Here is a 14688-nt window from a genome sequence, read left to right on the forward strand (position 1 = left end):
AAATGTTTCCTCCCTTATATATTTGTACCAAGACTTAATTTGGCATATTCCCTGATATCCCCAACAAATTATTGATTGTTCTCTAATATAGATAACTCAACCTTTTCAACTCATAGATTTTTTTTTCTTCCTACCCATATACCTATCACAATCCTAATAGGTGGAATAGAGAAGCCAAAACATCCAAAATCTATCATAGGTCTATTCCGAAGAGAGAGTTGTAGCTCTACCCAGGGAGGGGAGATACTTTTGTCAGATTCGGAGGGAAAAGCAGATTCTCTCAAGGGCGATAGTTCTTCGTCAAAGGGTGAACCTTCAACGGCGAGGCATGCGCCCAGCATGCTGTCAAAAAGGAGTACCAGCCTTGGTGGACCAAGTGTGTTGTTAATGGAGGACGTGGCTCATTCAGACCCATTAGGGGCGTCGTCCAGACCTGCAAATATACTGCAAGGTCCACATCGGGGACAATGTAGAAGAGGATCTATGTTGGAGCTTACTGGGTAGGTAGAATACATATTTAGGTTCGCTCTTAGTAGTTCATCCCGTATCGTCTCAATATGGCATGGAGCAGGTACATTCCTACGTCTGTTACATTGCTAGGTTTTCACAAGTATAGCAAATAACAATAAACCTCTGTGTTTATTCATTTAACGGCTGTCATTGTTTCAGCGGGAATAGATCGAGCTAGACCTCATGTGTGTTAATTACTAAGTCTAGGTTGTCATACATAATTAAATTATTTATTTATTTACACTTCGTTACCTTCAATATACATATAAAAACAGATTACATTACTTTTGGCGGCCTTATCGTTAACAAGCGATTTGTTCCAGGCAACCATATTATGGAATAAATTAAAAAAACGTACTGAGGGTAAAGTACAAGAAGTGCATATACGAAAAAAAAGATTAAATTAAATGTAACACTAGAAATAACCAACTAAAACTAAACTGAAATCCGCTATTTTGCTATTATTATTTGTTTTTGTTTTATACATTTGCATTTCTCGAACAGCTTATTCATAATTCACAAATGTGACAAGTGACTTGATTAGAATATTCTTCAGGTCATTTCACAGGATTCTCCAATTTGAAATGAAAATTTTCACAGAGAGATTTTTACAGATCTAATTTTGAACGAAGATATGTACGTTACACGTAGGTTTAATAACATTTATGTTAACATTTCAGATCCCTATCAAGAGATGCCATCACCGAAGAGAAATGTAGCAAGTCCTTACCCGAGAGTGAGCGTATGGGTATCCGCCGCCTCGCTTTAGGCCAGCAAACCCTACCGCGCGACTCTTTCAGCCGTCAGCATACCTTAACCACAAACCTAACCAGCTCATCATCAGATGACTCTTCCGATGAAAACACCTGAGTATCAAGACGTGGTGACCAAGATAGGTTACCACTACTTAAATATAGGACCTTGGAATAAATAATTGCATTTGCATTTACCACGCTAGACTAGCATTACAATGCGCAGACGCAATTATTAAATTGCTTTAGACTTAATAGCATGTTCATTGTTCAATGATATAAGGTTAAAAACATTAAGGGTTAGTAAAATGTGATGTTATCTCTGCGAAATGATGAACTGCACTAGAGACACTCGCCCGTGCTAGTTTCGTTACATGCAGTGAACTTTTTAAGGTCCAATTTAATAAAAAGAGATCTTAAACAATGTATAATAATAGTATAAATTTTCTCACCCAGAGGTCCTTTTCAAAAATAGTGTTGTAGCTGGAACCGTAACGTTTAATTTTATATCATTGAACCTAGTAATGTTGAGCATTTAAAGCAAAAAAAAAAATAGTAAAATAGCTAATGTAATTTGTCCTGTAAATATGTTATTGCTTAGAAACATATTTTATCGTAGTTACCGAAAACTGTTAAAAATTATTTACAAGTTACAGAACTATGTGATATTATAACAAACTGACGGGTTTTTGAAGGCAAATTTTCTTTTCCAAGCTTAGTTTTCAAGTGAATCAACAGTATTTTTCTATAACTCTTTGTAATGTGCGTTGACTAAAGAATAGGTGAAGTAGACAATTTAGGTAGTATGTTAAATTATTGTAATTAATGGGACTTGCCAATGACAATACACAATTAAATTAATTATTGTAATCTTTATTTAACTGATCTTAGTAACGGGTGTTTAGCTGTTAATTTGTTTGGGGTTGGGCGGTAAACTTAATTATACCAAAAACAGCAGAAGACACAGATCTAGCTCATAGACAATGTTTGAATTCCGGAGAAACGCGCGTGGACGGAACAAGAGAAAGGTATATAATCTGTGTAACTACATTAAATGTCTAACATATTAAACAACTTGAATGATCAATTTATTCTTAAATTGTGACGGAAAAAGTATCTTAATATTTAAAGTATAATTTGTATTTTTGTAGTGAATTTGCATCTTGAGAGCACGGTTTGAGAAAAAATTAATTTATTGCAAACATTAGTATAGTGTATGGTATACGTAGAATATACTTCTTTTAATATAGTTCCTGAATATATAAAAATATGTCATTGGCAATGTCGGTCTTCTGTAGACTTAATAAAATGTTACAAATTAACCTATATATTTATAGCTAAACTATAATTTAAGATTATTTCAATTTCAATTTCTCCTATTACGTTAAAATACTGATTCTTGTTTTCATACAAAAATTGTACCAAATACAAGAATTGTGATATTGTATATAACATATTAAAAAAATATACCCTTTAATCAAATAGACAAATTAATCAGGTATAGGTTAGTGAATTGTAGAAAAGTTGACAATAGATTAGAAAATATTGTATGTTGTTATACTTGCACCTTTAAAATTAACTTTATTTTGACGCTTTTTTTTTAACTACTCAAAATAGTTTTTAGGAAAATGCTTTTAAGTAAGCTAATAAAGATTAAGTGTAACCTTTTGACACTTACCTGTAGGTAGAAAAAAATAAGTTTTATGTTTTCATGTAAAACTTACTAATACAGTTTAAGCTTTTCTAATAACATCAGTGTGTCAATTGAATGATAATAGTGCCTAGTACCTATTAACCTACGAAATACAGCTCACGCAGTACAGTGTTAGGTACGTAATAATTAATTATAATAGTGTGATAAATATGTAAAGAACTATTGAAATAAAATAATAATAAAGAAACTTCTTTTTTTAACCTCTTCAAACTGTGAAACTCAACTAATAGTACGTAACTAAGAGAATACAAGGAAAAGTTTGTTCGCTACTTTTTCACGTAAATCTCGATCGATTACGAAAATCTTTTGTTTAGAAGTAGGTGGAACTCTGGAGACGTACATTTTCTAGCGACAATAATTGGTATAAAAATTAAAAAGATATAGTGTAAGCAAAGTTGCGCGTGAAAGTTAGTCGGTTTATAATCGCACTTAGAATGATGTTCCTCCATTTATTTAATTAGCAAATATTGTCATAAGTACTTTTAAGAACGATTTCGTGTCTTAATTTTCTCGTAGTTTTTTAATTTTGTACCGCCAAATTCGTTGAAGCAGTCTGATTACTTAGAAGCTAAACAGCAAACAGAATAATATTATAATAATGTCTAACTTCTACGCTATTACTATATTAGTGTACCTACTCTTTATTCTACGTTAATATTACTTTAGAAAATATTACAAATTAGATTGGATTATTTCAATTTTTATTATTTATAATGCCATCTAGGTCACCATGCATACACTACACAGACGAAAACTATACTATGAATTGTCGCAACTCTCTTATCTATGAGCTTGTCACGTCTATAGACCAAAGCCTTGGCACTTGTCAGCTGACAAATTGACACTTGACAGTAAAAGTTCCCAATCTAATCAGAATCATAGATCAGCCATAAAAATTAAAATCAGCTTCTCGCTAGCTTGCTTCTTGATTGCTTGTTGCTTCGGATTTTATTGATAAAAATTTCATGAAAAGTAACGGAAAATGCAGTGTAACTGTAAAACTTTTCTTTAAATGGTCTTAAATAAGTAAAACAAAAGTGTAAATAACGATCTTATGGTTTATATTGTGAATATGTGTTTGGAAAGAACTTCACGGGGATGAAACATACATAAGCTTTTTATTTAGGAAAATAAAGAGGTGAGTAAATTTATTTATATTATATATCAAAATTGTAACATCTACCTGAATATAGTAAAATATAATTATCGCCCATGAAGGCTGTTTTTACGTGGTAAAATTACCTTTCTAATGAGTAGTTGGCGGATAAACGCATACTTACCTACATTTGTTTATATTGTCATTGTTGTACATTACTGTTAATGTTGGACAACTTAAATAATTTTAACCTGTGAAAAAGAAGTGCGCTATATCTTATTCTCAATTATGCCGATTATCTTATCGTAATATATGGATTTATCAGTTGAAGTAGATAGGTATGTGAGACATTTTTTATTTGGAAAACAAGTTTTGTTTTCAAATTCCAATATATTCATAAAATTTATATTCATTTTTGTTATGGAATTAACTTTTTCTTTTTTAATTTATCAAAAGTCATTATATTAACCTTGTTAAAGTACTCAAATAAATTTTATAAAAGTTGATAACTCTGACTTAGGTACATTTTGTCAAGATAAACTATATGTATTAGATATTTTAGACAAACACATTTAGAATTAAATATTATATACCGTAATAGCATTTTAAGCTTCCTTCAGAACAAATTCAACTTCTTGGTCATTCAGCTAAGACATTAATATCTAATTGTCATTTTAATTACTTATATAGCTAGATATATTACCTCAACTCATCTAGTAACATAATATCTAATTGTTATCAAGGACTAATAGTACTATCAGATTAATTAGAAAAATTGAAACTTAAAACTAAAGATAAGTTCAATTAATGGTTGGTAAATATTTTACAATTGATACTTATTAATGTTCCTTAACTGTATTTATTTAACTATTGCTTCCCTTAAAATTAACCTTATGGTAAGGATGGCCTTAATAAACTATTTAGTTACTACATCTATATATGCCCAACGGACCTAATGATAATCTAAGTGTGGAAACTGAGTCCACCCACCGTTACTAGATCTATATTAAAAATTAAACTTTTATGAATTAACTTAAAACTTATAGTGACCTTTATGTGTGTATGGTTAAGTAAAATTTTATTTTATTTAAGTTCTCAAACATCACATATGTTAAAATGGAGACAACGAAACAATTACAAAATAAGTAAAACAAATGTCACGCTTATGTAGAAATTACCAAAGAAATTTTTAAATGCGTCAGAGTACTAGCCATATCCATCCAACTTGTATATTATAGATTCATAGTTATGTAGACCAAATATTTAATTTTTTGAGGGAAATTCTAGACTGAATCGATCAAGAATCTCATAGTATTGTTTTCAATGTTTAAGATACTAGCAGAATGGAGCATGCTGATTTGGTGTCTGAGATGGCACAGGTGGAGCACCTGACTACTCAGGAGCGGCTTCACCTAGCCCGTAGGTGAGTAATTTAACTAATATTTATCACTATCGGACCTTCTCTGCCGTATGTAAAATTTTAGATTTTAATTTCCCTTAAATGTAATTAATGATTCACATTATTATAGATTTTTTAAAAATAATTAAATGCCAAAATTAAATTAATTAAAGCTTCTAACTTTAACAATATTAATAATATTGTTTGTTTTGAAGTTTGTATGATAGAAGAAGTTATGTTATGTGAATATCACCTTATTCTAAAAGCCATAATTACATAATAATTATTGTATTTATTTATTATCAATATGAGTTTTATAATAATTCCATGGATTACTGTGATTAATCTTATGATATTGCAACAGAATTCTTGGCCTTGCTAATAAGTTCATTTCTTGCATAAATTGCGTTTACGCGAGGACAATGGCGTCTTGGTTGTAGTAATTTTTTATCTGACATACGCTTTACAATTTTAAATGTTGTAATTTTTTTAATGACACTCTTTATTTGTAAAGATTTTGAGGTGGTTTAGCATAAACACTAATAAATATGCGTATAGACGTATATAACTTTTTTTGTTATTCTATGTGGATAATGATGCTTATTCCACCATAATGAGAGGCTTCTTATACGTTATAATATGGTGTACGTTAAGGTTGAGTCGTTTCGTGCTATAGCGTGAAGCCACTTAGCGTGGAGAGGGGCCCTGACAATAGCCAGATAACGTCTCTAATATAATATTGATAAGGTATAATTTATGACGTAGAAACAATGCACCCGTTCCTCCGGCTTACCAGCTGTGATAGTGTGATATTACGGAACATATGGTTTTTATGTTAAACTTGTTACCTTTGGACGTAGCTTATCTCATATTTAAGGTCATACGCGAAACAGTTTAGTAAAAACAAAGGTAAACTACAAAACTTTACCAAAGAGATACACAGATTTTTCCTTGTTAGATCATCATATTTTCGTTTAATTAAATAAAATGTATGTATATAGGAACATGAAAATGGTTTTCTAATGATTTAAGTTTTACTAACAAAAGACGATCGATTTAAAATTTTGTTGATAAAGTCAAATTTTGGATATCTAGTCCGATAAATTCTTATCTATGATAGACGATAGAATGATAATTTTATACAAATAGGTGATGATGATCTTTGTGGATTTAAAACTTATACATCCCTATCCATAATCGCACTATAAGCCTCATATAGCTGTTTCTAATATTACGTGATATATGGCTCAGTTTCAAAAACGTATGGGAGTCTAGTTTGCGGTATGTCTCGACTCTGAATCTTGCCCTTGAATATTTGAATGAATTTGTCATTATCACTCTAATTTTACTGCTAATGTGTAAAAGTGACAAAACATTGTTAACATATCTACTATTTAAATAACTTTGATTTATGAATGTCTTCCCTAGTAACAGGAAGTAGTACATATTGATATTTTGTATGCCTTAGAACTAAGTGTTCTAAAGAACTTAGTTCTAAAAGAACTGGTTGTTCTTCTTGATTCTAAAGCACCCTGCAAATTTATCATCGAATTCGTTAACCATAATTTCTCCACGTATTACAAACATTACGATTTTAGAGCTACGGACTTTGAGAGAACTAGATCGAAATTCGGCTTTATCGTCATAAGTATTATTAATATGACAATTCCGGTAAAATATTCATCAATTTTACCTACCCTGCAACCCAAGCCTAGTGCTTTCTTGACCGCACGAAACACCAAGCACGCCGAGGCAAGTTTTTGTTCCTAATGAAATGTATGTGTTTCGATATACACCCTCTTAACTATCGTCATATAACATTTTATCTTTCAAATACTTGATTATACGTTTCTTAATCCGTTGTTAAGCTGCTTGCAGCTTCGCTCGCGTTGATTTCTTGTATTTTAGCAAGACTAACGACCCCTTCGAATAATTGTTATATCCCTATACTTTATAATAAAATCTCCCAATCTATGGATTCTGTGATACTCAAACTAACTAGATGCAAACTCACAAATCACATAAAAATTACGCCATCCGAATTGGATTTCGAATCTACACATGCTTTCCTACGTATCTTGGCATGACTCTGAGGTTCCAAAAACTTACATACACGCTTATAACACTCTCAGCTGCACTCTCAAATATATTGGATCAAATTAATTTTTATACGCACGTGTATGACACAAGGCAGTGTAGCGATTTCACTTACAATTGCATGTGACGAGATAGGCGTTAAGAATTTGGAGGCTTTGACGAAATTTGAAAATGGAATTGTTACGCGGGTAATTGATTTGGAACGAAGCATAATTGACGGTTTCTAGACAAGCGTCTGTATCTATAGAATCGTGTCTTATTATACTACAATATAGTAGTGCGAAAATATGTAATTTACTTCCTGATATTTACAGAAGTACGTAAAAAATAATGTCAAATTTAGGTTTATGGAAGACAACTGTCTATTTTACTATGTGGTTGTTTATTCAAAATTGATTATCTTGCTAAACGTTGAGTGCAACATGCAAAATACTGGTCGTAAAAAACGTCTTTTGAGTTACGAATCAAACTGTATTATACGAAAAAAAATATTCCTTCGTGACGTAATAAAATAAAAGTTCGTACTTTTTGTCTCTATATTTTTCGTATAACTAATTGCGTCAATGAATAATTGTTAATAAAATAAATAAATCAGTGGCGCTACAATCTTTTGAAGTCTGGGCCTCAAATTTCTGTATCTGTTTCATAATCTAATGATTATCAGCAATCTCATAGGCAAGTAGATGATTAACCTCCTGTGCCTGACACACGCCGACTTTTTGAGTCTAAGGCAAGCCGGTTTCCTCGCGATGTTTTCCTTCACCGTTCGAACGAATGTTAAATGCCCACATATAAAAAAAGTCCATTGGTAAGCCGGGAATCGAACTCACGCCTCAGGGATGAGAGACGCACGCTAAAGCATCTAGGCCAACACTGCTCCGATGACTAATGTTAGCGTATTTAATTTAAGCAATATTTGCGCGCATGTAATCGTTATTAACATTTTAAATTCAGCACGATCGTAGTGTTACGGTGTCAATTGGGAGTCAATTGTCGCAATAAATTTACGAGGTAGGTACGTTTATACAATTGATTATCTTTGTTCAAGGGATTACACTTAGGAAATATGTAGTTATTATGGAACAACATTTTTTATTTATTTTTAAATTATTGTTAGACTTTTCAGCCCATTTTAACAAAAAAATATTGTAGCTTAGGTTCTCTCTACCGGTATTGAGCAGTGTTTCCCAACGTGGGGCCCACACAGGGCCTTATTTTGATTGTTAAGTCGAAAATTTATTTGGAATTTAAATTTCTGTTTTTTATTATGTTTTGAAAATTTGCTTATTGTGTTTCTCTAAAAATTCTTAAATAATTTCTTCCTATAATTTATGTTTCTTAAGTGAACAATTGTATATTTTAATAATAAAAATTATATATGTAACATAAGGCATACAAATTTAAGAAAGGCTATGGTGGGCAAAAAAGGTGGTGCAATTAATCTCTGAGGTCGTAGGTTGATCCCTAGCTGTGCACAAATGGACACCAATCGCGTATATAGCGCACTTAACACGCACGCACACACTTTGTACGGTGAAGGAAAACAGTCAAGGCCATGCCTTCGACCCAAAAATTTTGGTGTCAAGCACAGAAGGATGATCAAATGCCTATTAGAAAAAACAAAAGATCACTAAACATACAGAATCCGATGCCTTAAATGGTTTTAGCGCCAGCCATCCTTTGTTACGGCCGTTAGCGTTTCTATTTTTTGTTACTTGGGGAAATGCATTACGCATACCCGCGGCGCGAGTGCTTAGTGCGGGAGGGTTGTGGAACGCATATCCACTAAAAACTCCAAGGCGCCACCAACGGTAACAGAAGAGCCTTATCCGCTTCCAGACACGCGATACGATGGTTGCGTCCACCTCTCCACGCCTGTTATTAGCATGTGATGTTACGTGACACGGCAAGTATCCTTCCCAAACTGGGCCGTTCGCTTTTTGCAGTAACATCTAGGGGTGATCGAGTCCAGTACTTGCAGGGATGCTGATCCACAGCATCCTTTCTTTTGAACGCATGGAGCGTGGCAAGGGCCTCCCTGCTTGGGCACTTTTTAGACGAGGATGTAGCGTTACTTTTATCTTAACAAAATATAGGATGTATGAAAAGAGCTTTGTTAAAGCGTCTACACTTAAATCAGAGGCAATATCGGGGAAGCGGTGGGGAGCACCCTAGCTCGCCTCGGTTGGAGGCAAATCGTACCCTAATTTCATTATCAACCCTAACTCAGAAATTGGTTGGCTCAACACCATTGTCCCGATATCGCCACTGAGTTTAGGGCCGTGTGTAGACGCTTTTAACCTAATGATTAAGCGTATGATTTAAAAACTCTGAGGTCGTGTTTGAATCCCGGCTGTGCGTCAATGAATTTTCAATGCAACATTTATTCAATGGTGACAGAAAGTTTTAGGTGAAAACCGTCTTACTCCAAAAACTTTCACGGCATAAACCTATGAATCCTATCTATGAAACAGATACAAAAATTTAAATCCTATGACTCGTTATTTATGATAGATATTTGTCGTAGCTCGAAGCAATCTATAGTAGTATCGTAATAAAGTAAGTTTGGTTGCGATGTAAATTGATTAAATACCGTAACAGAGGTGACTTGGTGAAATCGGCTCAAATTACATTGCCGTGATTTTATTTTGGGGCATCCATGTTAATAATCGAGTATTATAATTTTTAACCCGACTGCATGTTCTTATAAATACAGTCTTAATTAGTTGCACTTAAAATGGAGCTTTGTTTTTGTTTGTATATAATTAACAAGATATAAGCAGTGCTAACTTAGTGGCTTCAGCGTGCAATTCTCATCCCTGAAGGTCGTAGTTTCGATCCCTGGCTGGGCCAATGAACTATGTTGTGACTCTCTTCTTCTTATGAGGAGACTTGTCCGGTGAAGAAAAGCACCGTGAGAAAACCGAAATACCTTTAGATCCGAAGAAAGAGTCGGCGGCGTGTGTCAGGCACAGTTGGCTGATCACCTACTTGCCTATTAGGAAAAACAAATCAATCGATCAAAATACGTTTATTCAGTTTAGATGCATCTTTTACAAAATTCGTGAAACAAAACTACGCCATCTTATGAATTAGTATCCGATTCGCAAAAAAGCGAAAGTTCTTTAACGCTTAAATCGCCGATTGATTTTAACGAACCAAATATTCCACACCAAATTATTTTGGAAAATAACTTCAGCTGTCTAAAATGTATGCAATCCCTGGTGATTATCACCTATAATAACTTTTGCGTGTGGTATCATAGACAAACGTTTGTGAAGGTATGTAAATTTTATTTTAAAGCGTAATGACATTACAACTAATTATAAATAAATAAATCATAGTAAAATTGCAAATTGATATAAATAAAATATGGAGTATGTGCTGTCAACTGGAACTGTCAGCTGTCAAAAATGTATTGGCATTTGACCCATACGGGAGTCGTAAGGGTGAGATTCAGAAATGAGACTTACGACTACATCTGCACCGATTAAGTAACCATTAATTGTAGCACATGCACATGCATTATATATTCAGTCTCTTTCTGTGAAATGGTATTTACGCTGTGATGAAAAGAGACAGGTTAGCGCGTAAAGTAGAGGATAATGAATAACAAAAGAGTATATTTATTTTATTATGGACATGTTGAGTCTGTGAGGCAGGTAATCCTATAGTCAATATCTTCTTAATAACTGTATTCTGAAGATGCTATTTGGTCAACCGCTTCCATTACTGTGATTATACCCTATCACTAACGGATAACGGAGGTTTAAAGTATGCGAACAGAACACGGCTAGCCAGCTGGTATAAATGTGACTACAATATCGATGTTATTAATAGTTTCGCCTTTTGGGAATTTCGTCTTTAGGCTGTTGGCCTAGTGGTTTGAGCGTGTGACTCTAATCCTTGAGGTCGTAGTTTCGAGCCCCGGTTGTGCACCAATGTTCTTACGGTCTATGTGTGTATTTAACACACGCTCGTGCGGTGAAGGAAAACTTCCTGAGGAAACCATGCATTGTACCCAAAAATGTCGTGTGTTAGGCACAGAAGGCTCATCACCTAGTAGTCTATTTAGAAAAATAAATGATCACGACACGGATACAGAAAACATTGGCCCAGAGTTGTAGCGGCACTGTTATTTAGGGAAAGTGCGCATTTTGATTACGCGAAATAAAAAATATGTAAAGCATGATTAAATGAATATTTTATTAAATAAATGTCGTCTTTTTATCATAATTTTTGTGCCTATAATTCTACCTCATTTGTACGCAGATACTCATATATATATTGATAACTCATTTTTTTTCAAATAAACATTTTTAGTATATCTCTTTTTATCACAGCATTAATACAATTGGCAGAACGAAGACATAAAACTGTAGGTGAATGAATGAATTGTACGTCACAAAAAGGTTACAATTATTACCCTTAAGTGTTTCAACTTAAAATATTTAGAAAGATGCTCTATTGATATCGAGAAAAAGGCTCTTCAATCTATACAGGTTATACAAAGTCGGCCTTATAAGAACCTCACCTGTATAAACCTAATTTGTTAACCGTCGAGCCGTGAGCGTGCAGTGAAGTATCCGTTTTGCAACTGCCCCAGTTTCAAAGTATAATATTTAATGACACATTCGTATCCTGGATACATGTGGTCGACTTGTCGAGCGACAGGTCGGCCAACCGGTTTAAACGCTTTTAAACACAGCCTTGTGATAAGCAAATCTTGTTTGGATTATTGCACTGATAATTATATGTTTACTAATTTTAGGTTTCGATCTGTGTTTAGATAATAATGATGTAATTACATATTTTAATAAGCGTAAACTACTAGATACTACTACTACTAGCAGACTCGGCCAAGCGTTGCAGTGGCTAAGTTTTTTGTTATATTACATAGTAGGAAACTGTTGAAGGGTAACGGTAGGAGAACACCAGTCATGGGGACCACCATGCTTTTTTGGTGGAAATGCCATTAAATTATAGCTTATGTGAAACGTTGGCACTTTCAACACAGCGCCATCTGTTAGAATTGTGTCAAATAATAAACAAATAATTTGCAATAAAATAATATTGCGGCTATAAATTAAGATGTAAGCTATCCTATCTTTTAAGTTGGATCAAACTGCACAGTGCACACGGTGTGCAAATTTAATTTAAAATCGGTTAAGTAGTTTAGGAATCCATGGCGGACTAACAACGTCACACGTGATTTATATATATTAAGATGGTTAAGGGGCCGTTCAAGTATTACGTAAGGAGATTTACTGAAATTTATCCCCCCACTCCTTCCTCTTGTCAGCAAAAGTAAGCAAAGCTCTCAAAAATAATAGTACATAAACGTATTAATTTTTTTGAAGGAATCCTCGAAAATGTATTTCGTTTTCAAGCATAGACAACGTGTGGGTAATTTATAAAAAAGTAAATAATTACTGTTGACGTAATCACCAAATAAGAAAATCAAAGAAAAAGAAATGAAATGTGCCAAAATAATAATTATTATTTAGAGATTTGAAGGTCATCAAAAGGAACTAATTATTGCCTAATAACTTATGTAATCTGCTTTTTTATATACGTATATTTTTGTGTAAGCTAATGAAGTGTAAATAAAAAAAAAATATGCTTCAAGAAAAACAAGTATTGCCCTATGCACTAAACAAATCATATTTTTTCAACAACAATGTTGAAGGATCATTGCATACAATAATAAACGATATTAATAATATTATCTCTATATATCATAAAATAACGTCTTTCACCGCTTTTATCTGACTATCTGCTCGAGATAAACACAAAATCTACACGGATTTTCATACGGTTTTGACAACTGATGAGGAGATTTAGGTATATATTTTTCAAGGTTTATTTGCATAGCAACTTGAATACTATATCTAAAAAAAATATGCATTTTTAATTAAGGAGTTATATAAAATAAATAAATCGGTGGCGCTACAACCTATTTAAGTCTTGGCCTTAGATTTCTGAATCTGTTTCATGGTCATTTTTAAATCTAATAGGCAAGTAAGTGATCAGCCTTCCGTGCCTGACACATGCCTTCGACTTTTTGGGCCTAAGACATGTTGGTTTTCTTACGATGTTTTCCTTCACCGTTCGAGCCAATGTTAAATGAGCACATAGAAAGAAAGTTCATTGGTGCCGGGAATCGAACCTACGACCTCATGTATGAGAGTCGCACGCTGAAGCCACTAGGCCAACACTGCTCTAAGTTAAATATAGATCTTAAAGAAACAACATATGTTGTGTGTTCTAATGCCTGTGTTCTGTAATTTTCTTTGAATATAAATGACTAAATATATAATTCTTCAAGGCCGTGTTATCAGTAACAAAACTCTATTATTATTTGTTATCAATATTAAAGTGTCATACACTTCACACATACTTTACACTCTTTGGTGAAAATTGCCGAAGTACACATAGAATTGTCTATGGTTGGTCTAGACTCTATGGATACTAAAGTGATAAATAAGACATATACGTGCAGTCTTTATTATTCCTTTCGTGAGACGACACCACAACATAAAATTTTGTCTCCATTTAGTTCCTGAGAGTAGTAGTTTTTATATAGCAATATTCATTTCGGTGCATAAAAAACCTCATTTGTTAGCTACAAATATTCAGAAGTAGCTGGTCTATTCTCATTGTTAATCGGTCAATTGTCAAAATCTCCATTTTGAATTTGTTTACCAATTTACAAATTATAATGTGTTTCTTCTAATGATAATACCCGGGAGTATCAGATAACATTAAGCATCAAACATGTACATTTTTAAATATAGGTACATTATTATATCGTTAATACCTTAATCGTGTTATTTTAATAGGATAAAGTGTATCTGGCTGCAGATTTGTACAATGATTGCCATTTTTAGATTATCCAATAATGTAATCAACCCAGCTTTGTACACAGTATGTGCGTAGACATATATACTAATAATATATTACCCGATTTTATTATTTACCAAAAAATAACTATTGGCAACATAAATAACGTATAAAAAATAAACTAAGTCTAAAACTGTAAAGAAAATTATACCTTATGTAATAATAAAACACTGTTTTTAAAGTTTATAAGACTGTCCCTCTTTATCATAGCGTAAAC

General features: G+C 33.1%; 2 protein-coding genes across 11 annotated transcripts in view; both read left to right on the forward strand.

Moving 5' to 3' along the window:
* LOC125056624 (sodium/hydrogen exchanger 3) overlaps window positions 1-2561 on the forward strand; it is a 36225-nt gene extending 33664 nt beyond the window's left edge. For all 9 annotated transcript variants that reach the window (XM_047659829.1, XM_047659837.1, XM_047659838.1 and 6 more), the window contains 2 exons: window positions 161-500; window positions 1191-2561. In XM_047659829.1, the coding sequence (XP_047515785.1) occupies window positions 161-500; window positions 1191-1380 (530 nt within the window). In that variant the 3' untranslated portion in view covers window positions 1381-2561. The remainder of the gene's footprint in view (window positions 1-160; window positions 501-1190) is intronic.
* Window positions 2562-3855: 1294 nt separating this feature from the next.
* Window positions 3856-14688, forward strand: part of LOC125056967 (protein phosphatase 1 regulatory subunit 16A) — a 45061-nt gene continuing 34228 nt past the window's right edge. For both annotated transcript variants that reach the window (XM_047660349.1, XM_047660350.1), the window contains exons 1-2: window positions 3856-4114; window positions 5405-5495. In XM_047660349.1, coding sequence (XP_047516305.1) covers window positions 5416-5495 — 80 coding nt within the window. In that variant the 5' untranslated portion in view covers window positions 3856-4114; window positions 5405-5415. The remainder of the gene's footprint in view (window positions 4115-5404; window positions 5496-14688) is intronic.

This window comes from Pieris napi, chromosome 15, assembly GCF_905475465.1.
Source record: "Pieris napi chromosome 15, ilPieNapi1.2, whole genome shotgun sequence".
Taxonomy (NCBI): domain Eukaryota; kingdom Metazoa; phylum Arthropoda; class Insecta; order Lepidoptera; family Pieridae; genus Pieris; species Pieris napi.